At 36.4% G+C, this 25,942-nt stretch overlaps 4 protein-coding genes across 9 annotated transcripts; 2 read left to right on the forward strand and 2 right to left on the reverse strand.

Moving 5' to 3' along the window:
- The first annotated feature begins 9,649 nt into the window (after nt 1-9,649).
- Nucleotides 9,650-13,684, forward strand: LOC118438757. The gene is made up of 9 exons (XM_035859480.1): nt 9,650-10,163; nt 10,696-10,745; nt 10,861-10,993; nt 11,559-11,592; nt 11,818-12,009; nt 12,589-12,759; nt 12,833-12,998; nt 13,095-13,107; nt 13,420-13,684. The coding sequence occupies exons 1-9, from the start codon at nt 10,081-10,083 to the stop codon at nt 13,682-13,684; spliced, it is 1,107 nt and encodes a 368-aa protein (XP_035715373.1). The 5' UTR covers nt 9,650-10,080.
- On the reverse strand, nt 13,150-18,821 carry LOC110859527 (gastrula zinc finger protein XlCGF26.1). Of its 5 annotated transcripts, XM_035859530.1 has the most exons (8): nt 18,592-18,819; nt 18,502-18,524; nt 18,187-18,419; nt 17,662-17,949; nt 17,128-17,402; nt 16,314-16,701; nt 15,461-15,826; nt 13,150-14,445 (listed from the first exon to the last, which is right to left on the reverse strand). In XM_035859530.1, exons 3-8 carry the CDS (start codon nt 18,404-18,406, stop codon nt 14,153-14,155), a joined length of 1,830 nt encoding a protein of 609 aa, XP_035715423.1. In that variant the 5' UTR covers nt 18,407-18,419; nt 18,502-18,524; nt 18,592-18,819; the 3' UTR covers nt 13,150-14,152. The 5 variants fall into 5 exon arrangements, with proteins under 5 accessions (XP_035715423.1, XP_021964182.2, XP_035715422.1 ...); XM_022108490.2 differs by having other exon boundaries at nt 18,502-18,821; XM_035859529.1 differs by lacking the exon at nt 18,502-18,524.
- A 603-nt stretch (nt 18,822-19,424) lies between these two features.
- Nucleotides 19,425-21,917, forward strand: LOC110859562. Its single transcript, XM_022108530.2, has 4 exons — nt 19,425-19,780; nt 20,216-20,312; nt 20,391-20,482; nt 21,292-21,917. The coding sequence occupies exons 1-4, from the start codon at nt 19,706-19,708 to the stop codon at nt 21,520-21,522; spliced, it is 495 nt and encodes a 164-aa protein (XP_021964222.1). The 5' UTR covers nt 19,425-19,705; the 3' UTR covers nt 21,523-21,917.
- A 112-nt stretch (nt 21,918-22,029) lies between these two features.
- Nucleotides 22,030-25,700, reverse strand: LOC118438812. Of its 2 annotated transcripts, none has more exons than XM_035859573.1 (4): nt 25,484-25,700; nt 24,318-24,824; nt 23,530-23,727; nt 22,030-22,830 (listed from the first exon to the last, which is right to left on the reverse strand). In XM_035859573.1, the coding sequence occupies exons 2-4, from the start codon at nt 24,814-24,816 to the stop codon at nt 22,481-22,483; spliced, it is 1,047 nt and encodes a 348-aa protein (XP_035715466.1). In that variant the 5' UTR covers nt 24,817-24,824; nt 25,484-25,700; the 3' UTR covers nt 22,030-22,480. The 2 variants fall into 2 exon arrangements, with proteins under 2 accessions (XP_035715466.1, XP_035715465.1); XM_035859572.1 differs by having other exon boundaries at nt 23,485-23,727.
- Nucleotides 25,701-25,942: the final 242 nt, after the last annotated feature.

Genomic DNA, 25,942 nt, shown 5'->3' on the forward strand with positions numbered 1-25,942 from the left:
GTGCGGTAGAGTTAAATTCCTATATGGTGTCAAGAGATACTTAAATGTACAGGCCTTAAAAGCTATGGTAAATGTATGTATTTTGGGAGGAGGGCTCCTCTTGTTGGAGGAGCCCAATGCTCAGATCATCCATCAGATCTATTGCATATCCTCTTACTTACACCGTATGACAGTGGCTATCTAGTTGCTCAGGTATAATCCCCATATCTATTGATGAGATATGGGGATCGAGAAACCATTTAAGGATAGTAAGACAGGAAGAGACGCCGGCTTGCCGTAAGCACCACCACTCACCCCTGCACTTACGGGGCCAGTCCCACTCCGCCTATCCTCTACCCACCACTGCCTATTCAATCTTAATGTATGCCCCTTTGGACGCGAATACTGCCACGGAAAGGCAGCATGCTCAGTCCACTCTACTGAGTGTCCAGCTACAAAAAAGCTATGGTAAATGCACACCTACACTCTCTTACCGACTACTGCCTTGACATTTGGGCCATACATAACGACACTAAACTGGACACCTTACAAGCAAAAATTGATAAATTTCTTTGTATTTATTTTTACTCGAGAGTTGCGAAGAAAACAAAAAAGAGTACAAGTGTTTCCTTCTCGAGCATGCGCAACTCGGCTGAAATGACACGGATTCGTGATAACTGTAACTTTTTGACATTAAGTGAGAGACTGAAGTTGGTAACTCTTAAAAATGCTTATAAGAGATGGTCTCTAGGCAAGCTTTCTTTTTCCGACAGTAGAGTTTCCTCGAATTTATCCATGCCGAAGCTTGACCCTATTGTGCACAGGACTGAGTCCCGTAAGTGGGCCCTCACATATCGCACCTACAAATTATGGAACGCCCTCCCAAAAACCTGGACATTCAAAGACATGACTTACTCAACGTTTTGTGACTCTGTTAAAGATTATATTTTAAGTCTTCGTGAAACAGTGTAAAAGCAACTGTATGTATTATTTAGTTTATAGTTATAGAAACATTGTATTAGTACATATATTCAAATTTTATTTGAGATTGTCGCTGGGTGTCCAGGGCTGAAAACCAGCACTTGTGCTGACGCTCGTACGACACCATTAATAAAAACTTCAATCAATCAATCAATCAATCAATCAAGACGATTAAATTAGCTGCTTTTAAATTATAGCAAATCTGTCATGAATTCGAAACCAGTTTGTATTAACTGATATTTGTTGACAGTTGAATAAATGATTGCATACTGATATATACTGATATATATTGATTGCACCTGGCTAACATTGAAGACGGGCTGAAATTTAAATCCAATCCATCCGGTTGACTTCGCAATCGTCATACCCACTCATCCATGGAGGAGTTGGTAGTTTGGGAATGATAAAAAGCTGAGTGCATGTAAAGCGTGTTGATTTAATCCGTCCCAATTTTTCCTTAAATATGTACTTGAAGACTTGTAACTCAAAACGGATGAAAACTTGGGCTCTTCAGTTAAATGTTGTGAGGCTCATGATTAGGATAAGACTGAGCTTCATTCTACACATGGTAAATTTTAAAAAAATATATCAACTTGTTCGAAATTTATGTTTAAATATTATTTGAGCCCAAAATTCCATACTCAGGACGAAATAAATCAAGACCTATTACAAGAGCACAAGGCGAATAATGGCTATTCAAAATTACCGAGATGGTCGCAATTAGCCGTATCTGGGTATAAACTACATAATAATATAAATCATACATAGATTTAAATTGGATAAAATACTTCTTGACCTTGCATATTTATTTATTTATCGGTAGATATACAAACATTAAGATATTTCAAAAATTCACCTTGACAGCGTTTAAACGAGGAGTTGAAATACCTCAAGTAGTGTCCCTCCGCACAGTCGCATAATCCATCTTGGCATATCGTATTCTTCCCAGTACACGGGTCGAAACATTTCGAAACTCCTTTTAAGCAAGTTAAAAATATACCTGCGTTAGTTACTGCTGGCCCTGCGATTATTAGGATCTGACCCGTAGCCAAAATAAAGACGCGGGAATTTTCTTCTCTATGCATAACTGATATTGGGCTAAATTTTATACTTAGAGAACATGTATTTACATAGAAGACTGTCCTTTGAGACAAATTTGGTCCAAAGTTTCGTATAAATGATTCCACCAATATTTATAGTTTTTGTGTTGCGTGTATAAAGTATCGTGCCATGTACATATTGCCAGATTTGCAGATTATACACGTATTAAGTATTGTTCGCTAATTTTTGATTTATTTAGTATTGGTAAATACGAAATTACAGGATAAAGTTTATAACGTATCTATTTATATAAATGCACGATATGCTGGGTCACGAATGACTTGAATTATGAATTTCCCTCTGCATATTCGTTTAGTTCCAGATTTTGTAGAAAACTATAACGAAATGAAAACGGTCCGAATACTGTTTCCCTTGAGCTACATATATCCCCGATTAACGTACAACCTTAAAATTAACTTAACATTACGTACATGACAATTTATATATATTAAGGTTTTATTGATTAGGATAAAGCATTTCACGTCAGCTTTCGCAAGCCTATAAACACGATATTAGCAGGGATGGGCAATCCCAACAATTTCGATGGATTACGGATTACAGATTAATTAATTTAAAAATTTACATGGGATTACTGGATTGGGATTACTTCGTTCCTGAAATAATGTGGATTACTTGTTGGATTACTGGGATAAATTAATGACGTGGATTACGGATTACGGATTACAGTAATCAGATTACGGATTATTATCTGAATTACAAAAATCAATATTTATGTATTAAGGGGTGAAGAGAAGCGAAATCCCTTTATGGAAAAGTGTTGTCCGCCGGTCTGTATCCACAATAACTTTAGAACGGTTTCGAATTTCAACATGCAGTTTTCGCCAACGGGTTTCTAATTTTTGAGGTATGGATGAGTGAGTAAATGGGAATTGTAGGTCATAAGGTCACGGCGCCACGGTGAAGACGCCACGGGTCAAACTTGTCGAATTTTTTGTTTTGGACATAGTTTCGGGCGAGGGTACAAAAATCTTCATCGTTTTGACGTGACATGACCGAGTGACCGTGTCGACGACGCCAAACTTGAAAATGTCGAGTTTTTGTCTTGATACTTTTAGACGTAGTTTTAGGCGGGAATTTCAAAAATTAAATCTAGACATAGTTTTGGCATGCCATGACCGCATGACTGTCTCACTCCACCCCTTTGCTACATTTCGTTTGCAACGGTTTATTCTGAATAGCGTCACTTAATTTCATGATGATGATTAGCTCAAAAAACAAGAGCTTTGAATGATTCATCCGACAGTCGGTTTCTTAGGGCAGACAACAATGTATTGTAGTAAATAGACCCCTCTTAATTGTTCCAAAATTCTCTTTACTTTGCACCTCTGCTGAAGAATCCAGAAGGTAGTTTCAGCATTCAAGTTCAGCAAGTGACTCAGACTCTGGAGAAGTTGCAAGATGGAGCTGTCATGCGGTTGACAGGAGCAAAGTAATCCAACAAAGTAATCCGTAATCTGATTACATTTTCCAATCTCGTAAATTGGGGATTACGGATGACACATAATTCCAAGACCTAGCTAGGATTACGGACTACGGATTACTTTAAACTGTGAATTTTTCGTGGATTATTGGATTACGGATTACATTCAATGTAATCTGATTACTTAATCTGATTAAAGTAATCCTGGGATTGCCCATCCCTGCATATTAGGTTACGAAGGTCAGCCCAAGACATGCATTTCTTGTCCCCACCTAAGATTAAGTATGTAAAGTTCGTAGGTAGGTCGTACAAAACAAATGTAGTTTCGTAGTATTTGTCCCAAGTAAATAAATCAAGTAAGTAGTCATGACTGCATTGCAGGCTTACGAAGGCTGACGTGAAATGGCTCATGTAGCAAATTTTTGTAACCAGCCCGTCACGCAATTACCTACGTCAAAACATCACTTTACATGGCTCAACCGGTATGGGCGGAACACTTGGAAAATATTGTACAGAAATTATGTACATTTGGGATGAGTAGGACACGCACCTGGGGACAAATATTTCTTTGTACAATTTTTGATCCATACAAATTCGTCGTTTAATATGACGAGATGATAATGCAATATCTCCCTACATTGTTTCATTAACTCGCGGCTATAAAACCTATTTTTTTTCCTTTGCGAACTATTCTTCCTTGAAAAAATTAGCACGAAAAAAGCATCGATACTTGTTTCTATTTCTATGTATTAAACAATTATTTATTTAATTTCTTAGAAATGATAAAGGTTATGCAATTATGTAAAAAAAATTATATATTAAAATGAAACTAGTATAATATTTATATTCCATAAAGCATTTTACTAGAATTCGAACGTTTGGACTTTTTAGCGTTTCAATTTTTTTTTGGAAACCTACATAAGACTGAGGAACCTTTTTTAACGAGCAAACGAGCATCATATTTCGTAGGGTGGCCTTATTTTTGCAAATTTGTCTGCTCTTCATGGCCGATTTTTATTTCAATTTTTCAGATTATCAGCGTCTTGGATTATTTCCGATTTACACAAAGGAAAAAATTAATCTTCGTTTCCCCCCTTCATGTATACATGCACAGCGGAAAATAATTGTGACAAAATTAGCCCGATTTAAATTTCGAATTTGTTTGAGGTACAAAATATTGTGAGATTTTCCATCAGCTAAAACAGAGTTATTTAACTCTTTTGTGGAAACTCCGGTCGATGACCCAATTAATCCTGAGATGAAGTTATGTAAACGAAAATCGATTTGTTATGTGAGTGAATTCTAATTTGTTGACGGGACATATTTTCATACATTCATTTAGGGCTCGCAAAGGGCTTCGGGTTGGCCCGGACCGGACCGAAATCCGACGGTTCGTTCCCGGATTGGGCCATCCGCCAATCCGGACCGAAAGTTTCGGTCCGGTCCTCGGTCCGGTTTCGGATCAGCTTTTCAAGGACCGGACCGGACCGCCGGTTTTCGGTCCGCCCGAATTTTTTGGCGCGCAAGAAAATTTTAATACTTTGACCTAAGATTTTTGAATTTTTTCAGCTAAACTCATGAATTTTCAGTGTATTCATATTCTATGTTACATAGATTTCAAAAGTTCTCCACATGATCCATTGGAATTACGTTTTCTAGGTTTTAAAGTTTTTACGCTCCTTGATTTTGGGAGGATTTTATAAATTCCTACTCTTGGTAATGTATTTTTAAAATTAAAAAAAGGTACAAAATGAGCCAAAAGTGCAAGTCTTGTTCGCATCGATTTCACCGAATTGCACATAAAAAATTACAAATTCAGTTTTGGGTGGGGGGATCAATATAGCATAGCTGTTTTTGAATTATATGCAACCACCCCCCCTTCAAAAATCGGGAAAAGAAATTGTCAAAAATGAGAAGGTCAATGTACACTCGGTACAAAAAGAAATACATGCCAACTTGCATTTGACATTTGACTTCCCTCATGAGTATGGACATTTTGATGCATCAAGACTTTCAAAATTCGAAAATTGGCGGTTTTTCGACCTACATATAAATCGTTAAAAAAGTGACCTTAGCGGTCATTTTGCGGCTGACAACCTGATGCCAGATTTTTCTCCTTCAGAAGTGTTACATTTTCAGCTTTTGTTGTCCGCTGCAAAATGACCGCTACCATGACTTTTTTGGGGTCAAAGTTTCTGAGGGAGGGGGCTAATATGGCAAGAGCCGTAGCAAGCTTATGAAAGCTTATGAAATAATGATGTAGATAATTGCAATTTTGGAAGTTATTAAAATAGCCTCAAATCCCGCCAAATTTAAAACTGAATTTATAATGAAGATATCCCATCTAATTAAATCTGAAACATTTGGCATTCTGGTTGTATATACCTACTTGTACCATATATGTCTTACGCATAGTTACATAAGACATTTATGCATAATTCGTGTATAAATCTCAATGCACTATTTACACATATACTATATGTGGTCATTTGAATACTGTACTATGGGTGTTTATACTATAATGATATATTTTTCGGTCCGCCCGGATTGACCGGTCCGGTCCTGGTCCGGTCCCGGTCCGGTCCTGGTCCGGTCCCGGTCCGGTCCTGGTCCGGTCCCGGTCCGGTCCTGGTCCGGTCCCGGTCCGGTTCTGGGCCGAGCGGAAATTTTTCGGTCCGGTTTCGGATTGGTGGTTTCGGTTATCGATTTCGATTATCTCGATCCGTTCTCCTGATATCCTGCTGACAGACAGACGGACAGACAGACAGACAGACAGACAGACAGACAGACAAAGTCTTCACATAAAGTAGCTGAAGCTACTTAATAAGCATTACTTTGTCTCACCAGTAATTAAATGAGCGAACAAAGTAATTTTGGAACGCAATTGGTAACGAGAATGCTGGGTCCCTGTGGCTCTCAATGCAAATTGCCCCATAGAGGAGACAAAGAAGGAAGCGGAGCAACGGTTGCATGCATGAATTTTCTGCATGAGTCTCACTTCGCTTGCACGTGACTTTCACGTACGCTTTCCATCAATCTCAAATTAAATGTCTTTGTATATTTGCAGTGTGCAAGTAAATTGAGTGAGTGAGCAGTATACATAACTCATCAATAGTGGTTATCATGATAAGTGATCTTGATAAACACTATTAATTAATTATTTTAGTTTGAGAAACTCCACCCACAGCGAGTGGCATATCAATTCGAATGTATTTTTGACGCTGAATCCGAATCCGTCAATAGCTTGGCGTTAATTGTAGAAGGTAACGGGGTTTATGGAACTTAACGGGAGCGTGAAGCGTGGGAATTTAAATAGTTAGCTATGCAGTTACTCCCACGCGACGCGAATTTAAGTAATTAGCTATTCAACTACTCCCACAGGGGGAAATCAAATTGTAGTTTGACCAGGTTAATTAAAACGCAGTATGACTTTGGCAAACACTCACTCTGATGTATGTATGTGGTATGACAAAGTCTCCACTGCGAATTATTTAAAGTATAGTATGACGGATTTTTCGCTTTGGGCACACCCCCCACTAGAACCCGGCCCATGGCCGGGCTATACGCTAGTTCATAATGAATATACATACATATGTATGCAAATACATATGTCCCATCAACAAATTAGAGTTCACTCACATAACGAATCGATTTTCCTTTGCATAAATTCCTCTTAGGATTAATTAGGTCATCGACCGGAGTTTAAAGAGTGCCTTGCAGTTCATAGTGAGCGTTTCATAGTCATGTCTTTCATAGTTTTCATTTCATAGTACATGCGTTTCATAGTTGTTTTTTACATAGTTATTTGTTAATTTTCATAGTCATGCACTACATAGTCAATTTTTTACATAGTGGAAATGTTACATAGTGGGGATGTTACATAGGATATGTTTAAAATAGTCGCAATCTTTCATAGGCCCTTAAAATTTCTAAATCTATAATTGAACATCATAAATTAATTTAGAGTAGCGGATCATTTTTAACCAATGGTTGGTTCAAATCTCTTATCACTTCGGAGGAAGGGAAAAACCCAAGTACCAATAAATATCTTACACCACATGCAAAATATCGAATTCAAATTTGCCATAAAGTTTTAACTTCTGGTTTATTTAAATTTTGTTATTTTAACTTTGGTATGCTTATGCTATGCAATTATTATAATATCTACTTATTTTATTATGCCTGAGAGCGTGTATCATGCCGTTTTATCATGACTGTCTGTGGTTATCGGATCTCAAGCTTTAGAATCTGAGGGACATCACACTGAACACCTAATTACCATACCCCGGAAAAATATTTTTTTATCCTACCCTACTCATGTTGAGCTCAACACGAGTAGGGTAGGATAAAAAAATATTTGTCCGGGGTATGCTAATTACTTAGTACATGCTTTACTTTTGTACATGAATATCAAAGAATCCTTAGCATACTCATGGAAAAAATAATTCTGCAAAATCATTGCAGTGCACAATGTCGCAATCCAGATTGGGCTACAGTGTCGGACAGATGTCTACGTCCACATAGTCGCGTCAATTTCATTTTCAAATTGTCACTGAACTACTGAACCAATTTTCATCATTGATATATCAAATTCTCACAAATTTAACTTAATTTCATAGCACATTATTAGTTTTCCGCTAAAAAATTTATTTTAGGCCAGAGATGTATTTTAATTCAAAATGAAAACAATTGGATGGACAAAAGTCAACGTCCAGTCAGAGAAAACATACAAAAAAAACTGTAATTTATAAGGAATGTTATAACAATTAATTTTTAATATTTGGTTGAGCCTCCGTTCGCTTTAAGGACGGCTTCAAGGCGTCGAGTCATTGAGTTTACCAAATTCTTGGTCACATCTTCAGAAATGGTTTCCCAAACTTCACGAATTCTGGATTTAAGGCCCGGAATTCCTGAAAAAGATTGTTTTCTTATTTCTCTTTCAATGTGGTCGCACAGATGCTCAATGGGATTCAAGTCTGGAGATTGGGGAGGCCATTCTAGCTTCGGAATTTTTTTTTCTTGAAGTATTCCATGGTGGACTTGGCAGAGTGTTTCGGATCGTTGTCTTGTTGGAAGGCAAATCGTCGTCCAAGTCCAAGTTTTCGAACAGATTCCTGGATATTACGGTCAAGTATTCCCTGGTACTTGTATTGGTCCATAATTCCGTCAATAAATTCCATTTTTCCTGCCCCACTTGAAGCCATGCATCCCCACACCATTACCGACCCGCCGCCGTGCTTAACTGTGGGGTTGAGATTTTTTGGATTCAAAGCTTCTTTTGGATATCTCCACACTCTACGACGCCCATCTGACCCAAAGACATTGAACTTTGACTCGTCAGTCCATAAAATATGTCCCAGAATGTTTGTGGATTGGAAATGTGGTCTCTGGCAAACTTCACTCGTTTGGTTGCATTCCTCGGTACAATAAGAGGCTTCCGGACTGCTCTGTGGGATTTCAAATTTCCCTTATTCAGTGTTCTTTGGATGGTCATAGGACTAACCTGTTTGCCGAACATCTCCTTGATCTCGGTAGATAGCTTTGGAGCACTAAGTGAGGGTGTAACGTTGACTTTGTTGAGCACGTGGCGTACTTCTCGGTGAGCCAAAATGGGTTTTCGACCACTTCTGACCTTGTTTTGGACTGAACCATTAGCTTTAAAGTTCTTAATGATTGTCTGGATGGTTGTCCTTGCTAATTTATACTTGGTCCATATTTGTCTCTGCGACAGCCCCCTTTTTGTCCACCCTTCCAGTCCTGAATGACAAGATCTCGAATAGCGATAGGAATTTCCTTGCGTGTCGACGCCATCATATTTTTCTGGAAGAAAATTATTTAAAAATTAATGCGGCATATGTTATTGATAGATTTATTAAGTTACCTGATTTTATAAATTGGAGAGATTTTTGTTGTTGACAATTAAAGTGAAGTGGACGTACACTTTTGTCCGCTCAAATTTCATCCTCTCTCGCTCTGCACTATGATTCTCAGTTTTCCCAGAATTTTCAGAAATAACTCATATGTTTTATGAAATTACGTTAAATTTGTGAGAATTTGATATATCAATGATGAAAATTGGTTCAGTAGTTCAGTGACAATTTGAAAATGAAATTGACGCGACTATGTGGACGTAGACATCTGTCCGACACTGTATGTAACAGTGGTATCAATACTATGTAGTGAAATCACTATTAAAGTTATTCACTATGAAAGAGACTGTACTATTGAAGTAACGACTATTTAAAGACATACTATGTAAAAGCCGACTATGAAAAAACGAACTATGAAAAGCCTTTGCTATGAAAACGAAACTATGAAAAGAATGACTATGAAACAATGACTATGAACTGCCTGGCACCGGAGTTTAAATACACAAAAAATAGTTATTGGTATGTCATTTATCTCCATTAATTGCAATTTGCATTAATTTGCACTTTCTCATCAAATCACTTCCTACATAGGTGCCATGGGTCAGCTGGTTTTTATTTGATTATAAATCGTTGGAATGGATTCATCTCTTCCATACCATTTTAAACCAGAGGACAGGAAAGTGTGCAAATTACGGAATTTCTGCAAATATGGAGCTTGCAAAATATCAAATACTTTTTGCACTAGTTGTGCTTGCGACATGTGAGAAATTTCCATCTCAACATCATGAGAGGTAATATAGTAAATATATTATAAACCTAGATTTTGCACCTTAACGTGCCATAATATGAGGGTTTTGAGTTAGAATTGTTCTGTCTCAACTTCCCCTTCTTCTATATGTTCAAATCGCGATTTTGAAACGTATTCATCTCCGTGGGTGTTTTCCAATATGAAGATTTTAATTATCGATTTTTAGGTTTACAAAATTACGACTATTCAATTTTGATTTTTTTCTTCCCTGCGGAAATATATATGACATAGATGAAAAATAATAAGTAAAAACGAAATATTTTCTCATTTTAAGAAAAAAATCAAAATTCTAGAGTTCTAACTTTGTAAACGTAAAAATTATCGATTTTTAGTTGCATTCAAATCTTCATACTGGAAAAACCTCACGAAGATGAGGTTTCAAAATCCCCATTAGAATACAAGGAAGATGGGTTAGTTGAGACATAACAATTCAAATTGAAAACCCGCATACAGCTGCACCTTAACAAGACAAAATGTTACAGCAATTAATTATGTATGTATATTATTTGGCTTAGGGAAAGCGTAATTTGGAGTAGAATCCCATTTGGGAATGAAACAGACAATGGTAAGTCCACCTATATGTACATACACAACCAAGTTAATTAATTAAAATGACGCTGTTTTGGTTCACTGAAAATTAATCTAAATTAAAAACTTAAAATTCTAAATATGTCTGACAGAAATAGTTCGCTACAAGCCCTCCCATGCTTTATCTGTCATCCCGCCGAACCGAATTTTTCAAGGGTCCAGTGGAAAATTGGAGATAACAGACAACTGTGAAGGGGAATCATGGCTTATATCCGCCTATCCAAGGTATTATTTCAAGGACTTGCGTATTTAAGTTTGTATTACTTGCTTCTATTTAATCAGAATTTCGTTTTTCCCATCCAAAAATATTTTTCTAAAGTGTGAGAAGTAAGATATATCAACGAATTGAGGTTGCATTATATTTTATAAAAAACAAATGAAACGAAAGGAAACAAATGTTTCATCAATACTATGCGGTTTTTTTGTTTTGTTTTTGTTTCGTCTCAACCTCGAAATTTAATTTTTGCTTTGTTTTTGGAAATATAAAATCGAAAACAAACTCTGAAACAAAACAGAAAAAACAAAACATTGCCAACCGTAATTTGAATACTGTTCGAATTTGACCGTGTTACCTAATACATACCTATTTATTAGTTAGGTATACTTGATTTGAGAATTAGATAGGTCTCACAATGCGAGGTGTGAAGTGTAACCCTCCGATTTGGGTGACATTTCGAAATCACGTGGTCCATGTCAATACCACCAACGTTTCTTCAGGAAGTATGTGCGATGGTCAGAATTTGTCAAAATGTATCTAAATGCAATCTGTTTGTATTATCTACTTAAAAAGGAAGGACGACTGCGTTGAGACTTCCCCGAGTCAGGTAAGTGCCCGAGGTGAACTAAATTAAATACTTGTCTACAAAATGTATTTAATATCTAAATATGGATAAATAAATACATTTTGTACACTGTGTGTAAAAAGTGATAGGATTCAACTCGTTTTCAGTATTTCCAAAAATCAGCATATCTGACTGAAAATTATTTGTTGTGCATGATTCATTCTCATTATTAAAACTTCATATTTTCATATTTTTTCCCTCTCACAGTATGATTCCCTCCCGACATACACCGTCTGCTTTGACCCTACACTCAAACAAACGTTGTACTCCGTGGGAAAGGTCTATGGAAACGGTGGATTACCTCGCGTTGGCGCTAGACATTTTGAGGAGGCGAGGTCACTTTTTGATTTTAAGTGGAAAGACATGTACAAAAACCAAAGGAGAAAGTTGAAAGATTCGGTAAGAACGTGTTAAGGTGAAATAGCATTCTGGCTGATGCGGGTTTAGAGTTTGAATTGTTGTGTCTCAACTTTCCCCTCCTCCATGTATTCAAATGGTGATTTTGAAACCTGTTCATCACCGTTCGTTTTTTTACAATATGGAGATATTAATGCACCTAAAAATCCGTAATTTTTAGGCTTACAAAGTTAGGAGATAAAAATTTTGATTTTTTTCTTCAATGAGGAAATATTTCATTTTTATTGTTTATTTTTCATCTATTTCATATTTGTCTTCTGGTTGAAGAAAAAAATCAAAATTTTTATCTCCTAACTTTGTAAGCCTAAAAATTATCGATTTTTAGGTGCATTAATATATTCATATTGAAAAAAAACTAACGGCGATGAACAGGTTTCAAAATCGCCATTCGAATAAATGGAAGAAGGGAAAGATGAGACACAATAATTCAAACTCAAACCCCGCATACAATGCCACGTTAAGGTCAATGTATCTACATGTATTTACATATGTATGTATGCATGTTAGTATATAAATATATGTTTGCTTCTTGATAAATTTGGTATTTCCTTTTTGTCCAAGGTTGGTGCAACAAACTACGCCAGATTCTTTCCAGAAGAACAACAATATGCCTATTCTTGTGGACACTTATTTGCGAGGGGTGACGTCAATACGCGCGTTGGCCAGGCGGCAACCATGTTTCATCTTAACGTCGCGCCACAGCAGGGAATACTAAACGCAGGAAATTGGAAGGTATGAATATTTTTGAAAGTAATTTTATCAAGTTTGCCACTTAGCGTTATATATCTAAATATTACTCACGAAGATTATCGAAAACGACGTCAGAGATTTCCTAGGTCCCAATACCGGCTTGTTGAAAGTGTGGACCGGTACGTTTGGTTTACTCCAGTTACCCCATGACGACGGACGTCTTGTCGACATGTACTTGGGACAAGGTGTCCCAGGTACGATCCCCGTTCCCAAGTATTTAGGTTGTTTATTATAAATTTATTGTAAATTAATTGGACCAATTTTTTAACCAATTTAATTGGTTACAAAATTGAATTTGTCATGCCGTCGAGACTAAGACTGCTCCAGTGAGTAATAATTTGAAGTTAATTGGTTGTAAATTACAGTAATAGATTTACTAAAAATTACATATTGTATTGCGAATCTTCGGGGTTGATTTTTTCATTATACGAATTCCTTTATATAAATTTACTCTATTATTTAAAAATTTAATCATAAATATTATGTAGACTCTCTAATAACAAGTTATCTACTTTAGATTACTACACAATCGATTTTAATCTCCACGTGGTCATATATTTATTGCTACCTTGATGAATTTATTTACATATAAATTATAACAATTATAACAAGAGTACATATTGTTTTAAATTAATCTCCAAGATTCTTTTGGAAGTTGGTGTACGACATTCCATCAACCAAGGGCGTGGTAATTATTCAATTCAACAATCCCCACGCGACCCCTGCAGAGATAGCTGTGGAGAGAATACAATGCACTGACATGTGCGATCGCGTCCCTTGGTTAACAATTACACAACCCCAGAGGGACAACATCCTCCACGGGTACACGTATTGTTGCAATGTGGACGAATTTAAACAGATTGTGGGATATCCGAGCGAACTTCCAGCAATTATCACTAATTATTGAGCAGTGATGTGACATTTCTTTTAAACTGGGTCTAATTGTGTATCTTGATTTATGCAAATCATGTTTCTTACATACCGAAAATATAATATTGATATTTTTAAATAACTAAATAACTATCAATATTTGTCAAAAACGCGGAACAACATGTCCAACATATCTTTAAAGCTTTTTCAAAATTGATTTATCATAATTCATAATTTATAATTTTATATAAATTGCATTTCTACACAAAATTCAAGTAATAAATATTTAAATGCCAAATTACATGTAAATACATATTTAAATACTGAATCGGCTCAGAATACATACGTACACTTTTTGAAAATAAACATGTTACCTCATTTTAAATACGTAAATGTTTATAACAACAAGAAATACAAGAATTTCACATAAATACGTTAATACTTTTCAAACAGCTCAGCATTTTAAGAACAAATTAGCAAGACTTTAATGAACAATATCATAAAATTAACTTGGTTGCGTAATATCACTTTCTCCATCTTCCAAACTGTTCGAGACCATTTCGCACGATTCCGATGATTCCTGGGGAACATCCAATTCTTCATTTTGCTCATCTTTCCTTTCCACTTTATACGTTTTCGGTTTACAATTCGACCTCGGTTTCCAATTTGGATTCGAATGACCGCGCTCATGTCGGATCATGTGACCCCGCACTTTGAACGCTTGCCCGCAAATGGAGCAAACATGTGCCCGCTCCTCGGTATGGACCGTTCTCATGTGACACCGTAAATGGTTGTAGTCTACAAGTTATTTGGAAAGTATATTAATTGCTTACGTATGCCATTACATATTCTTGCAAAATTAAAAATTACACAGTTCACGCAGACCTTGGTAACCTTCTAAAACCCGAGCAAACTTTCACACAATTTTGGAAACGCTTTTCTAATGAATATTGGCTCATAAATTTATGTAAACTTAGCAAAATTAAGGGTGTGTTTTTGTTTTATGATTTCTAGAATTTTATAAAGTTAGCAATGATTGCGTGAAGTGCTTCAACGAACGGAACGATAAATCATGCCCAAAAACAGCACATTTTTAACCACTTTTCGCCTCTGGGAATTTATTTTAAAATTTTGGAGGACAAATTTGGTCGTTGCCAATCTTAAAGATGTATGTACACTCTAGATTTTGACACTTTTTTAAGGATAGCTTTTGAATTTATAAAACTCCCATAAAAATTAGAACTCGTCCAAACTGATTTGAAAAACTCAACGCCATTTCCATTAATCAACTCATAAACTACAAATTTAGCGTCCAGAAATTTGAAATAAATTACCACAGGGTGAAATGAATAAAAATGTGTTGATTTTGGTGATGACTCATCACCAAAACAGTTTTTGACCACAAGTTTTTGAATTAGGAGATCTCAACTTGAGATCTCCTAATTCAAAAACTGTCAAAATCTGGAGTTCATACATATTATTGTGACAAATGTTTCCGGAATTGTAGAATAAATTTCCGGAGCCTGAGCCGAGACCTGCCGTGAAGAGGTCAAAATCTTTACAACGAGTTTACCAGGGAGAAAATCGTATGTCGAATTTGGCATAATTCTACACAATTGGCCGTAACAATCGTTTGTGCAGAAAAAGTATGAACGATTCTGCATAAAATTTCTGACAGGTATCTTTATTCTGCAGAAAGATTTAGCAGAATTATGCACAATTCTGCATATTTTGTGCACAAATTGTTTCGGCATAAATTTTTCTGCATAAAATCCAGCCAAATTTATGCATAAAATCCCTTAAATGTACCAACCTTTCAAAATTTTTCCGCACTTGTCACACCCCACTTTGCGCTGTTCTTCCGTCATGTGCCTCTTCCGCACGTGGTTTCGAAGGAGCACTTCTAGCAGATACGATTTCCCGCAGCCTTCCTCCGTACACACGAATTTTGGCGGGACGACGTAAATCTTGTCGGGGTCAAGGGGTTCGAGAACGGGTTCTTCTTCCTCGTCCAGCGGACCGTGACGCGTGCGAGATTTAAATTCATAATTCGGATTGGCATGCAGCGCCACGTGGGTTTTCAGTTGATGTGCAAATGCAAATTTATGGCCGCATATGGGACAAATGAAGGGACGATCTTGATGCATCCGCTTTTTGTGGAAGTGTAGGGATAATCGACCTGTAAAAATATGCATCAATTCACGCAGGTCTTGGGAACTTTGTAAAACCCGTAAATTCTGTAAACTTATAAACGTTTACAAATTTTTGCAAATATTTACACCGGAAATTAGCCTAACAATGTCTGTAAATTATGTAGTTTAGAAATGTACTCTGAGCACTCTTTATTTTGCAGTTTGGAAAATTTGTTTAAAAAATTTATGCAGTTTGGAAATTTCCAGTGATTAAGAATTGCCTAATTATTGCCTAATTATGCCTATTCACGCCGTCCTTTGCAACTTTTTAAAATACATAATTACATATTCTAGACTAATTTTACACAATTAGAATGACGTCTTGATTTGAGTGAGTTTATACAAAAACTGTATGCAAATTTTCCCCAGAAATATTTGCAAAATTTTGTAAAATCTGTAGATTTGCAAAGTTACCAAAAACTGCGTGAATATCTTTCCACCTCAATAATTAATTGTTCTAATTCTTTTCCATACCTGAAAATATCCCGTGACAAATATCACACTGTCTCCGAGCATCCTTATGCATTTTATTGACATGGCTTTGCACGCGTCTCTCCTGTTTGAACGTTTCCGAGCAGCCTTCCACCGGACAAGGATATGTCGCTCTATCCGTGTGATGCGTCTTCTCGTGGCTCTTCATCGAATCCTTCCCCCGGAATCCTTTTCCGCACGTGGCGCACAAAAAGGGTCGTTCACCCGTGTGGTGACGCACGTGTTCGGAATACTTCCGCCGAAAATTGCTCCCATAGGAGCAGTGGTCACACTGGAACTTGAATCCGACACGTGGCGTCTTCTTCTTCTTCTTCCCAATCCGTTTTTTCGGTCGGGGGGTCCTTTTAGTCGCAACGGAATCGCTGATATTCTGTAAAATTAAAGTAATTTTTTAATGTTTCTTTCTTCTACAAAACCCAGATTATTTGGCCCGAGTCAGGGTGTTATTAAGAATTAAAGTGGGTATGCCCCATAAAAGTTTTTCATTTTCGCAAACATTGAACTTAATTCATAATTTTGCAAGTGCTACGTTTGTGCAAAATTTCAAGTTGATTGGAAAAGTTTTACGTTTTTCGCTTTTTACAAGGGGCCGTCCATAAATTACGTAACGCAAGAGGAGGGACGGGGGTCTAAGGCTCCAATGATATCGTGCCTATGTTACACATGGGGGTTTAAAAAATCGCCATTTTTGCGTTACGTAGTTTATGGACGGCCCCTAATCGATAGACAGACATACAGATAACCAGTAGGGAAGCCCTGACTCGCGCTAGAAGGGGTTTAATTACTTAATACGAACCATCACGTTGTGTGATGCAAGTTGTTCCAGAGTTAGTTTGGGGCCTAGTCGAAGGTACGGGTTGGGAAGATCTACTTCCGGTTGGGAGGAAGGGATAATCACGATCTTTTTAGTTTTGGGGGGAATTTTCTTCTTCTTTTTTGCACTGGGAATGTAGTAACAATCCGATCCGGTTTCTTCGTCCTCTTTAAGCGTGAAAAGGTCATCCTGTGGATCATAGTTGTCGTCGTAATCCATATCATCCACATTTTTGGGCGACTTCTCTCCAACCGCATCTAAATATTTATAAACATTGTACACGCTTTAAAATAGTGTTTCCTTTTTATGCAGTCTGAATTCTAAATTAAGTATCCCCAGGGCATAATGCCCTACGAAATCTGGAGTACACTTTACTTAATTTAGAATTCAGAGTGCAATCAGTCAGTTTACTGCTGAAAAGGGTTGAATTTGCAGTTTTTAAGTGTATTTAACGTTGTATCGAACATAAATTTATGTAGAGCACGAGTATTTTTTTTAGTAATAAATTATTTAGACCTGCTACCACCAGATAATCCTCCTCGTCCCCAGTATTCTCCTCAAAGTCGCCGCATTCTTCAAATAAAACCCCCTCAGACATGCCGTCATCTTCCGGATTAATCTCAAGAAATTCCAAAGGCTCAAACTTGACTTGAATTTCGTCAAATTCGTCACTCTTCTTGACATTATCTAATCTTTCAGAATCCATAGAAGTGGAAATATTTTGTAGATTTAGATTTTTGCGGACTCCGCTCGTCGATTTTTTTGCAACGCCTGGCCGCCCTGACGATTTTGTGGGTCTACGATCTACATTTCGCACAATTTCCCTTGTAAAAAACGGTACAACTTTTTATTCTATAAACGCCACAAATAGCTCGACTTATCCTTAATTTTGGTACAAAATTTTTACAAAATTTTGACCAGAAGTCAAACCCTGAGGAAAACGTTTTGTATCCCAATTTTTCTACACTTTTTCTAAGATTTAGATCGCTTTCGCCAAACTTTTTCGCTAATAATTGACAAATCTAGTTAGCTAGAACTTACCCTCTTCATTTTCCAATTGAATTATCGAATCCTTTACGATATCAGCGGGATCGTTGCCCTTTAACAGTTCAATCCTCGTCCACGTGACAAGTTGTTGGACCACACGTTCCAAAGCGGCCACCCGTTCGGCCAAGTTTCCTAATTTATTATTCTCCTCTTCTTTTCCATCCCGATCAGGACGAGATCTCAGCAGTGCCCTGCTTTTGGCACGTGTCGACATGTCGAATAAATACCTAAATTAAAAAATCAAATCAAATCAATTATTCGGTTCTTTCCTGCAATTCAACGTGTTTTAATATTCAACTAGATTAATACTTGAGATCGGGACACAATTCACTCTGAAAGGAATTTAATTTATCTACGGTAAATATTTTATGAATGATTTTAAACATGTAATTTTTTTACCAGCCAAAAAATCCGTGTAAAATATTGTACGCACAGCTGACTGCAAGCCGAGTTTTGCAGCAATTCTACCGCTACACGAGGAATGAGTGAACAAAGTGGATGCTCGTCGTCATGCTTTCCAGTTCTGCATGGAAAACAACTGCATGTAAATTGTTGTTGTTCCTCCTGCTGCGTTTATATTTAAACCCCGTTTCACGTTTCTGGAGTTTATCACATTTAAATAGACAAATTCTGATTTCAGAATACATTTACGTGCATTTCATTCATCTGAAATCGTTTATATGTAATAAGCGGATGCAAAATATTTACATGTTCTTAAACATTATTACGCTTTCCAATAAAATCACTGCCCATCAGCCAATTCCAAGAAAAGTATCAATATCTTCCACATACACACCTTTAAATAACTAAATATCCAATATTGCTTTGCGATTTGGTTTTTAAACCGGTTCTCCCAACTAATTCTTCGTATACATATTCCAAGAATTAGCAAAAAACAGCTCTGCCCCCCTCCCTCGTGCATACCTGTTACATACATACGTGAATATGAAGTCTTTCTTCTCGTTTACTTACGGAGAAACAAATTGCATGCATGCCTTAAAGCAAAATCTTATCCACCATGAAGAATCTAAGTTGAACAAAAAGCACGTACTTAAGGTTGTTGTTCGTATTGCCAGGTAATAATACGTCATCCACTAAACTGGATACAGTGTTTGGGCTGAGCATGTATCCAACAATGCCTTCATAGCTTCTTCCATATGTACATATGTAAGTTCTTGTATGTAGTTTCTCGACAATGCAAAAGTTCAGCCTGCATAGATACATATGTACATAATTTTTTGCCAGGAATCCATCTATCGTGGGAGCCACAGCAGACACACAAAAACAAACAAACATCATCTCCACCATTCATAAATAAAAGATCACTTCAACAGTTATATTGTTTTATCAAATAAATACGCCAACAATTAAATAAAATTCAGACGACGGAATACCGTACATATTTTTTGTGCTTTAATACTCACAAACGTACTAATAATTTCTAACGTCTTCTCTCGTTTTTTTTGGAAAATACTTACATAAACAGAATTTGTACCCGATTCGGAAGGAAGTAATGGGGGGACGAACGTGTTGCTGTGGGAATTGCACGGTGGGACAGGGGACTCTAACCATCGCAATTTTGAATATTGTAAGTTGAAAAGTATTACTTAATCAGTGTACTCACGTCAATCTTCGCATATTCAGAATATGCAGTTAAAGTAGTTACATATTTACATAATTTGCGATGTTTTGAGAAATTTGCAAAAATTTTAAATCGTTAAATTTTTGTCACAAGTATGCCCACTAAATAATTCAAGTCTATGTTTTAAATAAATACTTCAAAAACTTATCTTTATCATGATTAAGGGAAATTATGACAGTCCATGGAAATAAAATAAATGTTTTTGGAAACGTGTAGAAAAGAATTGCCAAATGTTATTTTGCGAATCCCTTCACGACACAAATTTTTCCAGCTTCCCAAGTTTGCTAAATGAGTTGAGATGAGAAATACCTAATACGTTTTCGTTAGTACGCACAATCAATATCTTACGAAAACAAGTCCACTAATATTCTCTATTTCTAGCTTGGTGGAATCTTTTCCATTATTCGAAATTCGATCGGAGTTAATGAAATGATCAATAATCCGGATCAGATTAAGGATTTTTCCTTTCAGAAATATCGTACGTCCATAAACATTCTTTATGCAAAAATTACAAATTATGCAACTTTTCACCAAAACAAATTTCGCGTTTTTTTAGAAAATCAATACATTGCATTTGCCGGCATCCAACTCTTTGTGGGGGTCGTGTACCTGATTTTGTCCGGCTGCATGGTGCAAGGTTATCGCAGCGTGAGTGTCTTTTTGATTTCCATACACTCGGAAAATTTCACTCTTGAAAAGAGTGGTACCCTATTGAAACGTAAATGCACTCTGACAATTGGGACGCAAACCATGTTCAACCCAGATTATTTTTTAACCACGTTAGATACAGAGATGGGCAATCTGATTACTGTAATCCGTAATCTACCTCATTAATTTATCCAAGTAATCCACATTATTTCAGGAGCGAAGTAATCCCATGATAATTTTTAAATTAATTAATCTGTAATCCGTAATCCATCGAAAGCGTTGGGATTTCCGATTCCTGGTACATTGTTTGAAACAGCAAATCATTAAAAGCAATATTAAGTTCTTGGCGCAGTAACGCTAAACGACACAAATTTCGTTGGAACTTCTAGCGTTTTCACCAAGTTGTGCCCCCCCCCACAATGAAAAAAGCCAAATTAAAAATTAATTAAATCAATCAAAAAAACGCCAAAAATGCTAAATTCTTCGCATCGGCGATACTTCTGGAATAAATGTTGCTTGTAATAAGTTACTGTTTCAAACTAATATGGTTAAAAAATAATCTGGGTTGAACATGGTTTGCGTCCCCATTGTGAGTTCTGTATTAAGTAAACTATATTAAATTTAGACCAAAATTTTATTTTGATCAAGTTACAACGTTACATACTCTGAATTTAGCATAGTTTACTTAATATGACCTTTACTTACGTTTCAAAAGGGTTGCGTAATTTTTTAGAGTGTGCAAAGAATTTGCATAATCTTATCCGAATTTTCGTAATTTTCGTGTTTTTGAATTTTTCGAATTTTCGTAGCGGGATCACCACTGGATCATGCCTTGGTTGGTGTGGAGCGTAATTTCTCTCGCTCTCTTTTCATTCGGAGTTGTCGGCGTCTTCTTCTTCATGGCATTTCGTATGCAATTTTTGGCGGGAGTGTTCATTGTGGTCACGTGCGCGGTTTGCATAGCAGTTCAGACTTATTTCGTCCTTGTGGTGAAACACTTCGTGGATGAATTGAAGGGTGGCGATTGTGAGGCAACGTAAAGGTCTTAATTGGTATTAAATATTTATGCAGTGTTGTAAATAGAAAATGTGTACATAACTATTTAGAGTTCTCTTATATCAAAATTTTACATAGTAATAATGCGAATTTTTGATTTGTCGTAATTAAGTAATTACCTTGAGATTAATTTTAGGATGAACAAAGTAATTAAGGTTACCACGTAATTAAAGTCAATCAACGATTATCTTTACTCTCTTGTTACAAGTAATTAAGAGTTTTCCTTGTAAATAAATAATTAATCAAATAATTAATGAAGGACTTCAGTATTTATTTGAAGATCGTGAAGATTAATTTTGTTAATTGTCTAGATTACCTGGGCCAATTATTCGTTTTGTGTTAGCTTGAGTTCATGAAATATACAGATTCATAAACATTGCGTCAGTCGTTAATTGAAATTCTTTAACACAGTTATTAACTGTTTTGCGAAAATCTGCGAAAATCCAACAATATGCAGTAGATTAAATAAAACGCTTTACGTTAGTATTACATAAATTGTACATAAATTTATATTTCAATTATGTTTGCAAAATGTACATATATTGACTTATTTGAAAAAACCAATCTACATACGTGAAATAATTGTAGGTATGTAACAATCTGTCATCGATGGGCCAATTATATTATCCAATTACAATCCAATCCAATTCTAATTTTCACGAGTTTCTACAGATTTTTTGAAGAAATTAAGTTTTTAGCGCAGTCTAATTCACGATTTTTTAAAAATGACGTAACTGGGCTCCGATAAAAAGTTAATTTCTTAAAAAAAACTGTAATTTCTAATGACAATTGTATTCTTCATGTAGATTCTCAACTTTTTTCATATCTAAGGGCCCTCCAAACCCAAACAATTGGATTACTGTAATTGGATAATGCAATTGGCCCATGTAATATGCAATTTGTGCTAAAGCAGGTTTAAGCACTTCAATTTGCAACCTCGTTTCAGAAGATGGTACATGCTGAATCCCCATTGTTGGTGTGATTTCGTGGACATTTTTTAATAAGCAAGCCATACGCATGGATGTCATACTCATCTTGCACTATCCAATATTCTCCCGCGCCTGTAACCGAATCGGGCACAACTTTCACGGCTGCTGGATTCACACGATTTTGCAACACCACTTTGTAAGTGTCCCCATCATGCTCAAATTCCGTTGCGTAGCGTTCCGCAACGTTTATGTCGGGCGTAGAGTAAATGCCGCGACCAAAAAGGAAGCGTTGTCCTCGGCAAAGAAGAAACCCGTTTTCAGCAATTGAACCAACGTTATCCTTGTTAGTTCCGTGGTAAGATACTGTAACGTATGTAATTAGTAGGTCAAAGATCAATAATTCTTACTGACAATGCGATGGTGTGAAGTATAACCCTCGGATTTGACTGAAATTTTAAATTAAGTGGTCTAAGTTAATATAACCAACGTTTCTTGAGGCACTTTGTGCGATTGTTGGAATTTGTCAAAATATTCGACGTCAAAGTTGACAAAGAGCGATTCCTACCAAGCGGAGGAAGCAAACCCTATTCGCTTAAGAGGGGAAAATGACAAACTTTTCAACTTTACCCTCGAATATTTTGCTAATTCCTACCATAGCACAAACTACCTCAAGAACCTTTGCTTGTTTGTATTGACTTCGATCACAAGCAGAAAATCTGTAATTTTAATTGTACGTAGTATTCTGTAATGTTAAAATTTCGGTTAATTCAGAGAATTACACTTCACACCATTGCATTGCAAGCCACGATATGAAAGTGTATGTATGCAGCAAAACGTGTTCCTACTTTTCAAAAAAGTGAAATTCTTTTTAAGAGTACACCACGGGTTCTCTACTCATGCTAAACTTAAAAAGACATATGTACACAGGCGACCCATATACATCATAACCACTCATCCACCTTTTTGATAACATAATATATACATGTGCACGTTCCCACCCAAAATAGAACTACACACCTGCCCATTCACCCGGCACTGGGTCACAAATATCTCTCCTCTTACCACCCAATCCTAGCCAAACATTGTCTCCAAACCGATCTATCACTTTAAAGGCGTGTCTCGTCCATCCAATCGGTCTTTTGTACTCGCACGGTCCTCGCATAAAGGTCAGCCCATCATCATTAAGTTTGCCAAAGTCGTAATCAAATCTGGGATCACGCAGATTTTCGTCAATATACTTGATCGGATCTTCACTCCCACCTGCCCAATTAAATTAATTCCTCTGTGTATTTATTCATAATTTTTTGATATGTAAAGGGTGTTGAATAAATTCGTCCCGATTTTTTCCACACATCTGAAAACTTTTAACTCAAATATGGTGCAAATTTGGGTTCTTCCCGTGAATGTCGAGGTACTACTGATTACGATTTGTCTTAATTCTACGCTTGGTAAAAATTTAAAAATACAGGGTGGTTAAAATCGAAAATTCCACGCTACAATGAAAAATTTTTCGATGGGAAAAATTCGTAAATTTCCATCGGTTGCCGAAATTTTGTCTCTAAAATTCGACATTTCAAGAATTTCGTCATCATGCTCCACCAGTTTTGCTAATAATTTTATAAAAATCTCAAGCAAAATTCTCGTAACTAATGGAGATTTAGAGATCGGAACTGATGAAAAAATTATTAAACTTTTTCCCATTGACAAATTTTCTATTGTAGCGTGACATTTTAACCACCCTGTACATATTTGCTTGTTTGAAGGCCATATGTAGATACGGAAATGTGGTTTGAGCCTAAATCGGCCGCATATGGACGAATTAAATCAACACCCTGTAGTTCGAATCTAACCTCGTAAATCCAGTACGCAATGAATGACTGAACCATTCACAATATTGTAGTCAGACATACGCCTGCAATCTTCCAAAACTTGGCCGGCATAAAGAAGTCTTCCCAAATGAATTTCACCCTTACGATGCATCATTTTCCTCACATCTCTAATCGTGTCTTCCCGATTCAAACCACTGAGCAGGATATATTTTCTTCCAAGTTGCTCGAGTATTGTGGTCAACGCTCTCGGATTTGCGATGGAAATGGCGTCGACTTCATCACAAGCTTTTTTCTTGTCATAAAATACATCTTTGTCGGTTTTTTGTAGGGAGGCGTCTCGTACCTCGGTTGGAACTGGTCCGCGCATTAGAAGAGTTTGAGGGTTGAAGTTAATGCCGTTAAAACTTCTTGGCACCGCGTCATTGTTCTTTTCGTCTTTTTGCCTGTTTAATTCATCCTGGCTTACAAAGTCGACAGATGTAATGGCACGTAATGCCGAGTGGACAAGGGTGTCTGTCATTATTATTTCTGCAAAAATTGAAACAAATTTAGTAGGATTGTACATCATTTTAAGGCTTGTATTGGTTTATTTTTACATATAGCGTGGTTAAAATGTGAAATGAGAAATTTTGCAAAGGGATAAGTCCCTAAAAGTCCCATTAGTTACAAGATTTGGGATTGAGATTTGTATTAATTATTATCAAAACTGGTGGAACAATGATACAAAATCCTTAAAATGTTGAATTTCAGAGACAGAATTTTGGTAACCAATGGAGATTTACGAGTTTTTTTCACTGAAAAATTTTCCATTCTAGGGTGACATTTAAACCACCCTGTAAATATATTAGCACGATGTGGAATTGAAAATTGGGTAACCATCATTATTTTTTGTTCAATGTTTACGACTGGAGAGTAATTGCATACATAGATATTAACGGAATTGAATAAATTTCGTAGGAGGAAATACATTTTCTTAATAACTAAATAATGTACTTATGACAATAATACGAACAAAATTGCTGATGAAACTTCCTTAGCGGTTAATCTAATCCGCTACCAAGCAATAATTGTGGTAACAGGAACAGATAAACACACAAATTTCAAAGATTGCAAGACACATCTATGAAATAGCAATAAAATCAGGCATGTGTAAATTAAATTCATAATTAGGTAGTTTCTCTACTTACACGACAAATCAAGCAATTTTTAATCTTGTCGGTTCGTCGAGTAAAATACTTTGGTAATATAAATCTTGCCAAAAAACGCTGCAGTGAATTTATTAATCCCCACTTAACTTCAGTTTTACAGATAAAATTTCCAAGTTTCGCAGAAATATTTGTTGCTTATCGTCCCACGAGCAGGGTTCGGCTGAAGTCCGCCAGCTCCTCCACGAATAGTAAAATCTGCGTCGTTGATTGGGCTAATCAGTTCCAATAAAATTATGTATGTATGTACCATGTCTATATTTTTATATTAACAAGGAATGAGCAGTTCAACAGTGTTGTTGACCCCGAGTATTCAGTTTATCATATACATACTTGATGCAAAATGTTTGTGGAGATAACTAATCTCGGAAGGATTTTGCGCTTCCCATGACTCAAGTTATGCAAACAAGTGCTTGCATATTTGCATAACTTGAGCGCTTA

This window comes from Folsomia candida, unplaced genomic scaffold, assembly GCF_002217175.1.
Source record: "Folsomia candida strain VU population unplaced genomic scaffold, ASM221717v1 Fcan01_Sc026, whole genome shotgun sequence".
In the NCBI taxonomy this organism is placed as follows: domain Eukaryota; kingdom Metazoa; phylum Arthropoda; class Collembola; order Entomobryomorpha; family Isotomidae; genus Folsomia; species Folsomia candida.

Excerpts from the sequence above, each read along its gene's own strand:
- LOC118438757 (XM_035859480.1), top strand. The coding sequence starts at position 10,081 with ATGGAGCTTGCAAAATATCAAATACTTTTTGCACTAGTTGTGCTTGCG. Across the intron at positions 10,994-11,558 it reads CTTATATCCGCCTATCCAAG|GAAGGACGACTGCGTTGAGA; the intron begins GTATTATTTCAA and ends CTACTTAAAAAG. Across the intron at positions 11,593-11,817 it reads TTGAGACTTCCCCGAGTCAG|TATGATTCCCTCCCGACATA; the intron begins GTAAGTGCCCGA and ends TCCCTCTCACAG.
- LOC110859562 (XM_022108530.2), top strand. The coding sequence starts at position 19,706 with ATGGGGGGACGAACGTGTTGCTGTGGGAATTGCACGGTGGGACAGGGG. Across the intron at positions 19,781-20,215 it reads CCATCGCAATTTTGAATATT|CTTGGTGGAATCTTTTCCAT; the intron begins GTAAGTTGAAAA and ends CTCTATTTCTAG. Across the intron at positions 20,483-21,291 it reads TGGTGCAAGGTTATCGCAGC|CGGGATCACCACTGGATCAT; the intron begins GTGAGTGTCTTT and ends GAATTTTCGTAG.
- LOC110859527 (XM_022108490.2), bottom strand. The coding sequence starts at position 18,578 with ATGTTTAAAATCATTCATAAAATATTTACCGTAGATAAATTAAATTCC. Across the intron at positions 17,403-17,661 it reads GGATTATCTGGTGGTAGCAG|ATGCGGTTGGAGAGAAGTCG; the intron begins GTCTAAATAATT and ends ATAAATATTTAG. Across the intron at positions 16,702-17,127 it reads TTGCATCACACAACGTGATG|AATATCAGCGATTCCGTTGC; the intron begins GTTCGTATTAAG and ends TTAATTTTACAG.
- LOC118438812 (XM_035859572.1), bottom strand. The coding sequence starts at position 24,816 with ATGACAGACACCCTTGTCCACTCGGCATTACGTGCCATTACATCTGTC. Across the intron at positions 23,728-24,317 it reads TTGCGTACTGGATTTACGAG|GTGGGAGTGAAGATCCGATC; the intron begins GTTAGATTCGAA and ends TTAATTGGGCAG. Across the intron at positions 22,831-23,484 it reads AGTGCCGGGTGAATGGGCAG|TATCTTACCACGGAACTAAC; the intron begins GTGTGTAGTTCT and ends CATACGTTACAG.